At 37.0% G+C, this 13,483-nt stretch overlaps 1 protein-coding gene across 3 annotated transcripts in view; it reads right to left on the bottom strand.

Moving 5' to 3' along the window:
- The window catches only part of FAM135B (family with sequence similarity 135 member B), a 561,064-nt gene that overhangs the window by 46,534 nt on the left and 501,047 nt on the right, over positions 1-13,483 (bottom strand). For all 3 annotated transcript variants that reach the window (XM_007488381.3, XM_016431905.2, XM_001370771.4), the window contains 2 exons: positions 10,827-10,982; positions 9,020-9,093 (listed from right to left, as the gene is read on the bottom strand). In XM_007488381.3, coding sequence (XP_007488443.1) covers positions 9,020-9,093; positions 10,827-10,982 — 230 coding nt within the window. The remainder of the gene's footprint in view (positions 1-9,019; positions 9,094-10,826; positions 10,983-13,483) is intronic.

Here is a 13,483-nt window from a genome sequence, read left to right as displayed (position 1 = left end):
CAGTGTTCTTTCCACTGTACTATTCTTTTTTTTTTAAAATATATTTTATTTGATCATTTCCAAGCATTATTCGTTAAAGACATAGATCATTTTCTTTTCCTCCCCCCCACCCCCCATAGCCGACGCGTAAGTCCACTGGGCATTGGATGTTTTCTTGATTTGATCCCATTGCTTTGTTGATAGTATTTGCATTAGAGTGTTCATTTAGAGTCTATCCTCTGTCATGTCCCCTCAACCTCTGTATTCAGGCAGTTGCTTTTTCTCGGTGTTTCCACTCCCATAGTTTATCCTTTGCTTATGAATGGTGTTTTTTTCTCCTGGATCCCTGCAAGTTGTTCAGGGACATTGCACCGCCACTAATGGAGAAGTCCATTACGTTCGATTATACCACAGTGTATTAGTCTCTGTGTACAATGTTCTCCTGGTTCTGCTCCTCTCGCTCTGCATCACTTCCTGGAGGTTGTTCCAGTCTCCATGGAACTTCTCCACTTTATTATTCCTTTTAGCACAATAGTACTCCATCACCAACATATACCACAGTTTGTTCAGCCATTCCCCAATTGATGGGCATCCCCTCGTTTTCCAGTTTTGGGCCACCACAAAGAGCGCAGCTATGAATATTTTTGTACAAGTCTTTGTGTCCATTATCTCTTTGGGGTACAGACCCAGCAGTGCTATGGCTGGGTCAAAGGGTAGATATTCTTTTGTCGCCCTTTGGGCATAGTTCCAAATTGCCCTCCAGAATGGTTGGATCAATTCACAACTCCACCAGCAATGAATTAATGTCCCTACTTTGCCACATCCCCTCCAGCATTCATTACTTTCCTTTGCTGTTATGTTAGCCAATCTGCTAGGTGTGAGGTGATACCTCAGAGTTGTTCTGATTTGCATCTCTCTGATTATAAGAGATGTAGAACACTTCTTCATGTGCTTGTTAATAGTTTTGATTTCTTTATCTGAGAACTGCCTATCCATTTCCCTTGCCCATTTATCAACTGGAGAATGGCTTGATTTTTTGTACAATTGATTTAGCTCATTATAAATATGAGTAATTAAACCTTTGTCAGAGGTTTCTATGAAGATTTTTTCCCAATTTGTTGTTTCCCTTCTGATTTTAGTTATATTGGTTTTGTTTGTACAAAAGCTTTTTAGTTTGATGTAGTCAAAATTATTTATTTTACATTTTGTGATTCTTTCTATATCTTGCTTGGTTTTAAAGCCTTTCCCCTCCCAAAGGTCTGACATGTATACTATTCTGTGTTTACCCAATTTACTTATGGTTTCCTTCTTTATGTTTAAGTCACTCACCCATTTTGAATTTATCTTGGTGTAGGGTGTGAGGTGTTGATCTATTCCTAGTCTCTCCCACACTGTCTTCCAATTTTCCCAGCAGTTTTTATCAAATAGTGGATTTTTGTCCCAAAAGCTGGGATCTTTGGGTTTATCGTATACTGTCTTGCTGAGGTCGTTTTCCCCCAGTCTATTCCACTGATCTTCCTTTCTGTTTCTTAGCCAGTACCAAATTGTTTTGATGACTGCTGCTTTGTAATATAGTTTTAGGTCAGGGACTGCAAGGCCCCCATCATACCAAATCACTTTTGATTAGAGAAATGCAAATTAAATCAATGCTAAAGTATCACTTCACACCTATCAGATTGGCCAATATGGAATTAAGGAAAGTGGTCAATGTTGGAGGGGATGTGGCAAAATGGGACACTAATGCATTGTTTTTGGAGTTGTGAACTGATCCAACCATCCTGGAATGTGTACAATTTAAATTAATATCCAGTAACTCCAAGTATTATATTTTATAAAGTTTATTAATCACTTGAAATAGAAGAAATGAAAGAGGAAAAGAAAAAAAAAATTAAGTTTGACCATGTGTGAAAATGTGTGACCATGTGCCTAGCTGGCACTCATCCAATCTCTACCAGTCACATTTTCATGAGGAGAGAGAGAGAGAGAGAGAGAGAGAAAGAGGGCACAGCTACACTCATAACTTTATCTCCAAAACCTAAGGACATAACATGAGAATGAAGATGGGAATCTGGGAAAGAGAGTAGTTCTGGAGAGTAAAATTCTAATTATACAAATGCAATTTGGAACTATACCCAAAGGGCTATACAATGTGTACACCTTTTGATCCAGTAATGCCACAACTGGTTCTGTATCCCAAAGAGATAATAAAAAAAGCAGAAAGGACCTATTTGTACAAAAATATACCTGCTCTTTTTGTGGTAACAAAGAATTGGAAACTGAGGGGACATTCATCATTTGGGGAATGGCTAAACAAATTGTGGTGTCCATTAATGGACTACTACTGTGCTATATGAAATGATAAGTAAGATGATTTCAGAAAAAGCTGGAAAGATCTGTGGGAACTGATGCAGAGTGAAATAAGCAGAACCGAGAGAACTTGCACACAAAAACAGCAATATTGTACAATGAATATCTGAAAACTTGACTACTCCCAGAAATGTAATGATCTGGGGTAATCCTAAAAGACTTATGATGGGGAATGCTATCTACCACCAAAGAAAGAACTGTTGGAGTCATCTTTCACATCAGTGCATTTGGTTTTATTTTGGGGTTTTGGTTATGTGTTGAGTGTGCTCTTACAACAACAATAAATATGGAAATGTATTTTGCATGACAATAAGTAAATGAGAAAAAATAAGACCTCTTGGTGGTTATCAGTCATTTTTTAGAATGTAATTGGATCCTAAGACCAAAACGTTTCAACATGCTAATAAAGAGAATAGAAGGCTTGGGACATATGTTAGCTATCTTCAAATGGCTGTTTCATTAATGAAGGAGGGATCTTATTTTATGGGATACAAAGGTAGAATACATCAGGCACAATGAGTAGAAATACAGACAGACTTTGATGCAAAGAATTATTTCCTAACAAGGATTGTTCCTTATTGTCTATCTTAAAGTAATACCTTCTAGGTCACTGAAGATTTTTAAGTAAAGCCTGGATGACCATTGGTCAGGGGTGGTGTAGAGGAAAATCGATGCTTCAGATGATCTTTGAGATCCTTTCTAATGTCAGATTCTGTGATTACCAAAGGAATAATGCTGCACTGTCTTGTTTATATACTAACATAGTGCAGCTGGCCAGCATGAGAGCACACTTTCAATTTTATTTTCATCATTTGTTTCCATTAAGTCATCTATACATTTTATCCCAATATTAATGACATCATAGCATTCACAAACATGTACACATATTTAGTTAAATACTTATGTCTAAATGCCCTAAATGCCAGTTGAATTAAATATAAAAACATAATGGCAAGATGTTTTACTATTTAAATGTTGTCTGTGGATATATGGATAATAGATTCGTTTTTATTTTCTAAACATGGCAGTTGAATCTAAAAAGTCATGCATCTGTGGTGGGTGTCAGTGTCTGTATGTGTGTATGTATGAGAGACAGAGAGAGTGAGAGACAGAGAGAGACAGAGAAAGGCACACAGACACACAGAGATGGAGAAAAAAGAGAAAGGCATGGAGGGAAAGCAAATAAAGCAGAAAGACAAAAGGAGAAAGGGGGAGAGAAAGACAGATATAGAGGCACGGCACACAGTCAGATGGGGAAGAGAAGGAATGAGAAGAAGAAAAAGAAGGAAATAAGGAGGAGGCAGAAAGAAAGTGTGAGTACATTACAAGGTGAAATTAATGTTTAAAGTATCACTTTTGAAAGACTTGATTTTAAATGATGGACAAATCTCCATGTTTCCTAAGTTGTGTTTAGAGAGATTTAATCTCAATTCTCTTTTAGACATGACTGCAAGAAGGAAACAACTAAGAATGTTTTGCAGTAGCAAAACCAGATAAACTTTTAAAAATAATCAGCAATCACTGGATAAAGAATTGAGAAAGGATGATTTTCTTTGTTTTCAGATTCTTAGTTTGCAAAATTGGTAGTGAAAGGTTATGAGAAAGAATCAGGAGATTTGGGGACCATCTTCATGATCTGATCCTAATATGATACTATGACCCTGTGCAAGTCCCCAAACTACTTTTGGCCTCAGTTTCCATATTTTTCCCCAAAGCATTGAGGTTAATTTTATTTTAATTCACTTGTTTGTTTGTTATATTAAAATACCCAGTTAACTCCCTCCCTCTCCTTCCCCCCATTAGAGAAGGCATCATTTGACAAAAAGATATGTGGATATATAAAACTTTGACTTACTTATTTCTATTATATCAGTTCTTTCTCTGGAGGTGAACTTACAGAAGTCATCCTTCAGACAATATATCTGTTGCTGTATATAATATTCTCTTGGTTCTGCTTGTTTCCCTCTTCACAATTTTATGTAGATAGGCCTTTCCATATTTTTCTGAAATTAACCTTTTCTTCACTTCCTGCAGCATAGCATTCCATCACAATCAGATGCCACCACTTGTTTAGCCATTTCTCTATTCTATTTTTTAAATGAGAGAGCTGGACTACATAAGAAATGTGTACTAAAGTTTTTTTTTCATTAGAAAGTGACATGATCAACAATTCTGTGTAGGAAATGATTTTTTTAATTTTTTTTTTACAATTAGAGTTCAGGAACTGACTCCTGAGTTCTCTGACAAAGAGAAATGCTAGATCAAGAAACTTCCCTCTGTAACTTTAGGTTCATACTTTCTCTCTTGAACTCATAGTCTTAAAGAGTTGTCTGCAGTTAATTGCAATTGGCAATTAAGTGATTTGCCCATGGTCACACTCTGTTTACACGTAGGACTTGAAATCAGGTCTTCCTGAATTCAAGTCCAGTTTTCTATTTGCTATACCAAGGGTGAATCTTCCTATAATTACTATCACTGCTTGAGACAAGTTTGCTAAAAAGCTGCCTGTGCAATGACACAACAGTGGTAGAAGGCAAGGTAGTTAGTCTCTTCTGGAATTTGAATTCATGTATGCACACTTATTAGACTTTTTAATTGTTAAAAAATCTCAGGTGTAACATAACCAGTGTGAAGATTGGTTTTGGCTATTCCATGATTGTAACAATGAAGGTACTTAGTTCTTCCTTTATTGTGAAGATTAAATTGTAACCCCCTTTCTATTTTTAGATTTTAATCCCCAAAGTGTTAACTCAGTATTTAAAGTATATCTACTCATTTTAACTATAAAACGGTGTTAACTAACTACAAAAGGTGTCAACACCCATTTCATACATTGAGTGGACAGTCCTGGAGAGGAGCATCTGCTGTAATTGGTAGACATAAAATTTAGGGGAGGTGACACAAGAGAAAAAGATCTTTAAATAGAGGAAACAGAGGCACATGGAGGGGAATCAAAGGATTATTCAGTCACTCAGAGTTGGACTGGATTAGAAGAGTCACTTGGAGGAGAGACTGGAAGAATCAGTCACTCAGAGTTGGAGTGAAGAGAGACACTTGAGGAGAGACTGGAAGACAGACACTCAGACTTGGAGTGAAGAAACTTGGTTGTGGAACTGGATCCCTGGAGGAGCTCCTGCAGGAGATCTGTCACCATGGTGAGTATAAAGGCTGACTTAGTTTCCTTGCCTTTCGGGAGGTGTGAACCTCCAAGAAAGGCCCATCTTCCTGAGACTCTTTTCCCCTGACTGGTGCCTTAATATTTCTACCTGACTCAGAGGAAGCCAGAGTGCATGCACTCTCTCTCTCTTTCTTTCTCTTTCTCTCTCTCTCTCTCTCTCTCTCTCTCTCTCTCTCTCTCTCTCTGTCTCTCTGTCTCTCTCTCTCTCTCTCTTCCTTAATATCTTTCCTCTATTGTAAAAATAAACTACCATGATTCCATTTCCTTGAGTAATTCATTTTGGGATTTAGTAATTAAAATCTCTGGTGACCACAAATTAAATATTAAATCCAATCAAAATTTTAACACCAGCTTTAGGTATATTACATTTGGCAATAGTTTTACATATGAAATGCTTGCAGCTAGACTATCTCTTTGGGACATTCCAAGGGCCCAAGTACTAACATTAGGATAAACGATTTAGAGATTGAAGAGAAATCAGAGATTAACTAATCTAACTTTCTACAAAAGAGAAACCCTTTCAGGGTTCTCTCATTTAAAAAAATTGAGAAATGGGTAAATAAGTCAGGAAGATAAAGTCACTTGGCCAGTCATACAGGTAGTAAATGTCAGGAGAAGTTTTTGAACCCAAGAGTTAATGCTTTTTCCATTGTACCATGCTGCATCCCATTCTATATTTCCAAGTTCTAGATACATTTAGATACATAGATTCTATGTATCTAGATACATAGTTCTAGATACATCTAGATACATAGATATATTTGATTATATGATAATAAAAAAGAGGAAAAATGGAAGGAAAATAAGGATAAAAAGATGAAGAGAGTGGCGGCCCCTAGGAGAGGGGGTAAATATCAACATAACTTTATTGAGCATTAAATGAAATTAATTCATTAAATGGCTTCAATCAATCATCCTTGTTGGCTTGGGGAATAAGGTCAGTATTTTTCAGAGGAGAAGTGTAATTTTAAGAAACCTTAATACCAATTCCATTCACCACAGTATCCATTTCTCCCCTCATCTTAATAATGTTTCTCATTTTTTTTTTGCTTTAAAAAAGAGAAGGGAAAAAAGAGCCATCTGCATTCCTAATTAGCTATCTTCTCAGTTCTTAAGCTAAATTAGTTTAACAACTGACTTGAGTATCTTGATGGTGTTACATAGATTAATTTGCCCTATGATTTGCATCTAAATTATTCGTTAAAGAACAGTAGGCATGACTCTAGGAAAGACAATATTTGTTTGTTTCAGTTCTATAGATGCTAAATTTGATAAGAAATGTTTGGCTTATATGCCACCCACTCAGTTTCTTCCTGTGAAATGTTTTTTTCTGAATTGTTCCAGGAAAGAAAGACTGGGTACACAGAGGAGGGCAAGCTCTGATCTTCCATCCCAAAAGATGAAGAAACAAATGTCTTTGGATAATTAAACCTTCATTTTGTTCAGATGCATCTAGTTTGGGTTTTCAACACTTCTACTTTGGACTGTTTTATTAGCTGCCTAATTGGTCTCCTTCCTTTCAAGTTCAACATCCTCTAATCTAACCTAGACATAGTTCTTAATCTTTAGCTCTGTTTGTGTCTCTCCAGTCTAACAATATAAAAACATGATTCTGACATTTAGGCTTCTCTCCAATTTTGGAAGCCAACTACTCTTTGAATTTAACTCCTATTATTTGTGTTTGTGTTCTCTTGAACTAGATCATTAAGCCTTAAGTCACTTATTTTGGAGATTTTATTATACCAGTGAAATCATATGTAATCCCTCCCTCAGTATCTGCATCTACTAAAATCATTGCATGCTTGTAAATGTTTAACAAGTAGTAATTCATAACATACACGCACATATATATGGATATATGTGTATATAATATAAATATTTTCATATTTGGGAATTTCCCATGGAACCACTTATTTAGATTTTAAGTCAAAACACTAAAATTATCCTTATATGAATGAATTGGAGGTAGGGAAGAGATTGATCTTCCCCCTCTCTTCTCTTTGGAGGAGACAGCATAATTTTAGGAGGTAGAGGTTAAGGACTGGAGGAGAAGGTTTTAGAGAAATGACCCATGGCCTCTCTTCTTAATATTAGCTGTTGTTGAGAGGCAGGGTAAATTTCCTGCCTCTGTATCCTCCCAATAACCCCATTGCCATTTTTCCCCTTTGAGACCTGAGTTCAATCCTCAGCCCTGGCCTTGAGTTACTTCTCCTCTTTGGGGAAAAGTTTGGTTCTTCCCAAAATCTTCAGTCCCCTTCTTCGGTGTCAGAAAGCAGGCAGGCCTGATCTAAATGGTAACATTTTATTTTTGAGGACACACAAGACAAGGAAAGTGAGGGTGTTGGATGAGGAAAATGGGAAATAGGAATCCCTATAGATTTGCAACTGACCTTCTCCCCCTCAAATCCTGAAGGGTTCAAGCTATCAGCCAGACCCTCTTTTTGATGAGTTGCTGGTTGTCCTTCCTCCTGAACTAATCTGGCTATAAATTGAAGTTCAGAACAATTTGGGGAAAGAGAGATCTTCTCAGTAGACAACTTCCTATAAAGTCCCAGTCTACTTTTGTCTTCAGCTTGAACCAGAGAGGTTTAGGAGTTCATTGGAAGGTAATCAGTGTCCAGAGTGATCCTCCACCTCAGAGGTCCTCCTCTCAGACCATGTACTCCAGCAGAGAGCTGACCAGAAGTAAGGTGGCAGTTTTGAATTCTCTAATCTCCTCTATTCCTTCCTGGAATCTTGAGTCTTCCTTGCCCTTCCCCTGCTTGGGCTGTTCCTTTGCATTGCTGGATCTGATTTTTTCTCTCCATTTGTAACTTCTCTCTTACAGTGTCTTCAATGTCTGACCAAGCTTACGCACTTGTGCTTGCTCGCTCTCTCTCTCTCTCTCTCTCTCTCTCTCTCTCTCTCTCTCTCTTTCTCTCTCTCTCTCTCTCTTTCTCTCTCTCTCTCTCTCTCTCTCTCTCTCTCTCTCTCTCTCTCTCTCTCTCTCTCTCTCTCTCTCTCTCTCTCTCTCTCTCTCTCTGTCTTTCTCTCCACACAAACACAAACACATGACACATTTTAAAGTTTAATCTGCACTATTAACATTTTCTTCCTTACTTTCTTGAACCTAGACAATCAATAAAGCAATACATCAAGCCTTGATTTGTAGTTTTTGCTGATTTCTGCATTGTAAACGATCACAATGAAAATTTAACAATTGGTTCTCATGAGCTAGTTTGAGTGGATTTAGCACACCTCTGACATATTCCTCATAATCCACCTCTTTCATGAAGCTTCTCTCATTTTCCTCTTCAAGTAAATAAAATGTTTTCTGCATCTATTTCTTTCATAACAATTACTGCCTTTCTAATGTACCTATACTATTCTAATCTGTATTATCACTGCTGTATACATGTCTTCTTTCTTAATACATACATGTATATATGAATGCATATATTTATGTTATTTGTATGTGTATATGAGTATATAATTTGAGAGTACAAAATTACTTACACACTTTCCTGAAATGTCAAGACAGAAAGCTTTTGGTGTTCCATATAGAAGAAAGCCTCTGAAAATCTTCTGACCTAGGAAAGGAAATGATAAATCATTCATAACTAAGAATTATCCCAAAATGGACATTTGGGGGGGGGGGACTTAACATTATCATTTGACTTTTTATTGAGCATTTAAATGTTCCCATTTAGTCATTCATGCTGAATTGAGGAGCAACATCAGTACTTAGCAGAGGAGAAGTTTATCTTTGGGAATTACAAATATGTCCTTTTTATTCCCCATGCCATTCTATCCCCTCAATCTGAGTGATGTCTGTTGATCTCCTTCCTCCTTCTCTCTCCCTCCCTCCCTTTCCCTCTCCCTGCCCCTGTACCTCCCTTCTCCCTCTGCCCCCCATTTCTCACCCACCCCTCACTCCCTGATTCTAATGATGGCTCACTGTGTTATCTTCATATTACCTCCTCTGGGCTTTAATTCACTCATTTGATGAATTAGGGTGCTGGTTAAGCTGAAATATGAGATTCCTTCCAACTCAAATGTTCTATATGCCAAAAGGCATTTTCTTCCTTGAGTGTGGATGGGAGCAAAGAGTTTGTTATTTTTTTTTGTAATCTAGAACTGCACAGTTATGAGTATATGCCTCACTGCTCTACCTTTTGAAGAGTAAACTGGAGATGCAAGTACATTCTTTCCCCAGAAGAACATTTCTCTCTGTTTTTTTTTCCCTTCTATTTTTTCTTCTTTGTGGGGACATGGAGGTTGGCAGTGGGCAGTGAAGAGAGTAATAGGAACAGGACCCTCATAGTCTGAAAGTTTGTAGTTCTCACTAGTAAACATTAATTAAATGCTAACTGCAAAATCTGTAGTTTAGCATTAGTAAAGCATAAATTGCAGTATCAGGTACTGGTACCAGTTCAGTAAAATATAGTGCCAGGCCATCAGGTTTGTGCCTAATATGTTTTATTATTTACTCATATTTTTCTTTTATTTACTTTAGTTTTGAACTGTAAGACATAATTAATTACCTATAGTGGTACCTAATTACCTATAAATACCTATGTACCTGAGAAAAACATTCCAGAAGGGTGGTGAGACCTCTCTCCCATTGACAAATGATGACAAGGTAGACAATGGGGGAAATGTGGGACTTGTGCACTAAGGACTCTGGCACTCCAGAAGGATGCCCCAAACCTGCACATGCATGCTCCTTATTTCCTGCGATGTATGTGTCAAATCCCAACTCACACTTACCCTGAATTTGGCCATGCCCATTTTCCAGTATCTTCGAAGAAGATTTCTCTGGAATGGTAGATAACAAGTCCCCAGACCCTAATAAATAGGGAAACCCAGATACACAGGGCTATGGAGCTGCTACTCCACACCTGGAGAACTGTTATCCCATCAACTCCACAGAGGCTACTCCACTAGACCCATCCGCACTTTACCCATCAGCCCTAAAGCTATCTGATGAGCCCCCAGACTATTTCACCACCTGAAACCTCTCATTCAAATAAAGTTCTTTCTTCTGGATTGAAGGCAGTTTGAGTCTTCCATTCTTGTGGTAAGACCCTGCAACAAACATGGATGTGTTTTCCCACAACACAAGTAGTCCTATTATCAAGAAAGGAAACCATGATGGCTAGTCTAATGTGTTGTCTATAATATCCCATTTTCTTTCGAAAACAGAAGTCACCAAATATATATCAAATGCTGGTGGCATTGGATTTGGAAGTTCAAAATCTAGGATCTAAAGTTTACAGATGAATAAATAGGATGAATACACAAAGCCCTTTTCTCTACTTACCCTCAAAGCATGGTGCTCCTTGTTGAGATATGTTGTGACTTCAGGGTTCAGTGACACCACTTCCAGAAACTGGGTCCACAGTTCCAAGAGGTGAGAGCAAAGCCAAGTGAGGTCTTTACTTATCTGCTCAGCTATCTTCTCTGGATTGTTCATCAGCTGAGGGAAAAGGAATCATAAGTCAACACCAAATCCAACTGGTCTGAACTTTGCCATGGATTTCTCTGAGTCCTTAACTACCTTCTCAAAAAACAAACAAAAAATCTTACTGTTTTCTCACAAAGAATAGTACAGTGGAAAGAGTGATAATATTGGGAGTCATAGGCCATAAGATTTCAATGGCAGCTTATAGAGGAAAGGATCATTTTACTTAGTCTTATCCATCCATTTAACAGAAGAGGATTCTGAGATACAGAAAAGTGAACCACTTAAGAGCTCAGCATCCTAGATCCAGAGGGACTTTAGAAGCTCTTGCATCACACCTTCTGATTTTAGAAATTTGGACACACAGAGGTCCAGTGAGATGAAGGTCATACAGGTAGTAAATTTTGAAATGAAGACTTAAACCCAGGTTTCCTAATTCAATCTCCAGCATTCTTTCTAGTTGAATGGATTGTCTTGGAGGGCAGGACTTGTCATTTATTGTGTCTTTGTTCCTCTAGCCAGCATATTGGCTTTATTTGGCCAGATTGCTCAGGATGTTAGAAAAAATGGATAGGTATGGGATTTCTAGAAAATTTATACTCAAGAAGTGATAGTCATGAGCTTTATTGTTGTGTGATGCAGCAAGCAGGTAAATAAAGTATGTGAATATATATATATGTATATATATATATATATGTATATACACACATACACTATGAGAATATAAACAGTAAGAGGGTTGGCCTCACATACAAGAAATTCTCCCCAGATAAGGGAGACATGTTGGGGACTGAACACATTCAGAGTTTGAGAGATCAGATGGAAAATGGGCTTGGATATCAAATCCAGACATGATAGAAAAGTTGTTAAGTTTCTTTATTGATACCAAGCTTGGTGGGGAGAGTTTCTTTATTGAGTCCACAAAACTGGTGGGAGGGTTAACTAAAGTAGTAGAAGGGAAGTGACTCAAGATCCCTAATCAAGATCAGGAGTTTATCCCATCAAAAAAGCTGTCAGCCTCATCATCCTGAGACCAGATTAATACTGGAAAAATTGTCTCTTTTGTCTTTCTACTTCTTTCTATAGGCATTAAGACAACGTAGCCTAAATGCCTCCATATTTAATCCTATATATGGCATCCTTATAATTCTTATAATATGGCATCAAACCACAATTAAACAATAATACCAAATATTATAAAGTTGACAGGTGTGTCGTAACCTTAATAAGTGCTTTATACCTGTCAATGGCTTAGTAAATATTGGTAAGATTGGATCACATTCATCTAATTCTTGCTGGTATAGGATTGTATCTTATAGCATCCCAAACAAAGGTTCATACAGCTCTTGTTTAAGGATCTGAAGAGGAGATGATAGGTGACTCAGCAGATAGAGAGCCAGTCTGGAAATGGGAGATCTTGGGTTCAAATTTGGACTCAGATACTTCCCAGCTATGTGGACCTGGGAAAGTCATTTAACCCCACTTGCCTAGCCCTTATTGTTCATTTCCCTTGGAACCAATATTTAGTATCAATTCTAAAACAGAAGGCAATCATTTAAATTTCTTTACATTTATTTTTCTTAATTTTTGAATTTTAGTTTAAAATTAATTTTTTAAAAGATCTAAGAGAATGGAAAATCCAATAGCCTCTAAATCACATTCTCTAGAATGTAATGTCAGGCAACTTACTTCATAACTCTGGGGCTCAGTTTTCCTTTTGTAAAGTGGATGGAGGAAAAACTAGGTTCATTTCTAGGGCTTCTAGCAGTTTAATAGTCTATGGGCAACAACAACAACAAACTATTAAAACTGTGAAGATTCTATAACCCAGGGACATTGGGACTAGGTCTATGCCTCAAAGAGAGCAAATTAAGAGAGAAAAACCTTAATATACAAAAAATATCTTTAATTGCTCTTTTTGTGAAGGTGGTATGTATGTGTGTGTATATATATATGTATATATTATATATATTTTCATCTTTTTCTTTCATAGGTGGAGAGAAAGCGATGGAAGCAAGAAAATTTAGTCCTGAAAGTTAAATTAAAAAATAAAATTTCTACCGTTAACTATGGTATAATGTAAAAGACAATGACATTTCTGGACAGAACTTTTAGATTAGAATCCTAGATCTATGTGACCATAAGCAAATCACTCCATTTTTCTAAGATTTAGTTTCCTCTTCTGGAAAATAAAAGCATTGTTAGATCTAATGGCTTTTAACACCTCTTTCCTCTCTTCTTCTAGAGTTTATGCTACGGACATTGGCTTTCTGGATAAGTGTGTTATCTTAAGCAAGAATATTTGCCTTACAAGGCTTCAGCTTCTTTTATCTGTAAAATGGAAGTAAGTATATCTGCATAGTCTACATTAAAGGTGTGAAGAAAGGATTTGGAAGATTTCAAACTTCTAGAGAAATGATTTCCCTTGTTTTTGTTTGTTTGTTTGTTTTTCTTTTAACCAAATCTGTGGTTTCATTGTCTTAGGGAAAGCTCCAGAAGGAAATTCCTATTAATGC

Source organism: Monodelphis domestica, chromosome 3, assembly GCF_027887165.1.
Source record: "Monodelphis domestica isolate mMonDom1 chromosome 3, mMonDom1.pri, whole genome shotgun sequence".
In the NCBI taxonomy this organism is placed as follows: Eukaryota; Metazoa; Chordata; class Mammalia; order Didelphimorphia; family Didelphidae; genus Monodelphis; species Monodelphis domestica.
Note: the sequence above shows the minus strand (reverse complement) of the source record. Positions and strands in the feature narration are given on the sequence as shown.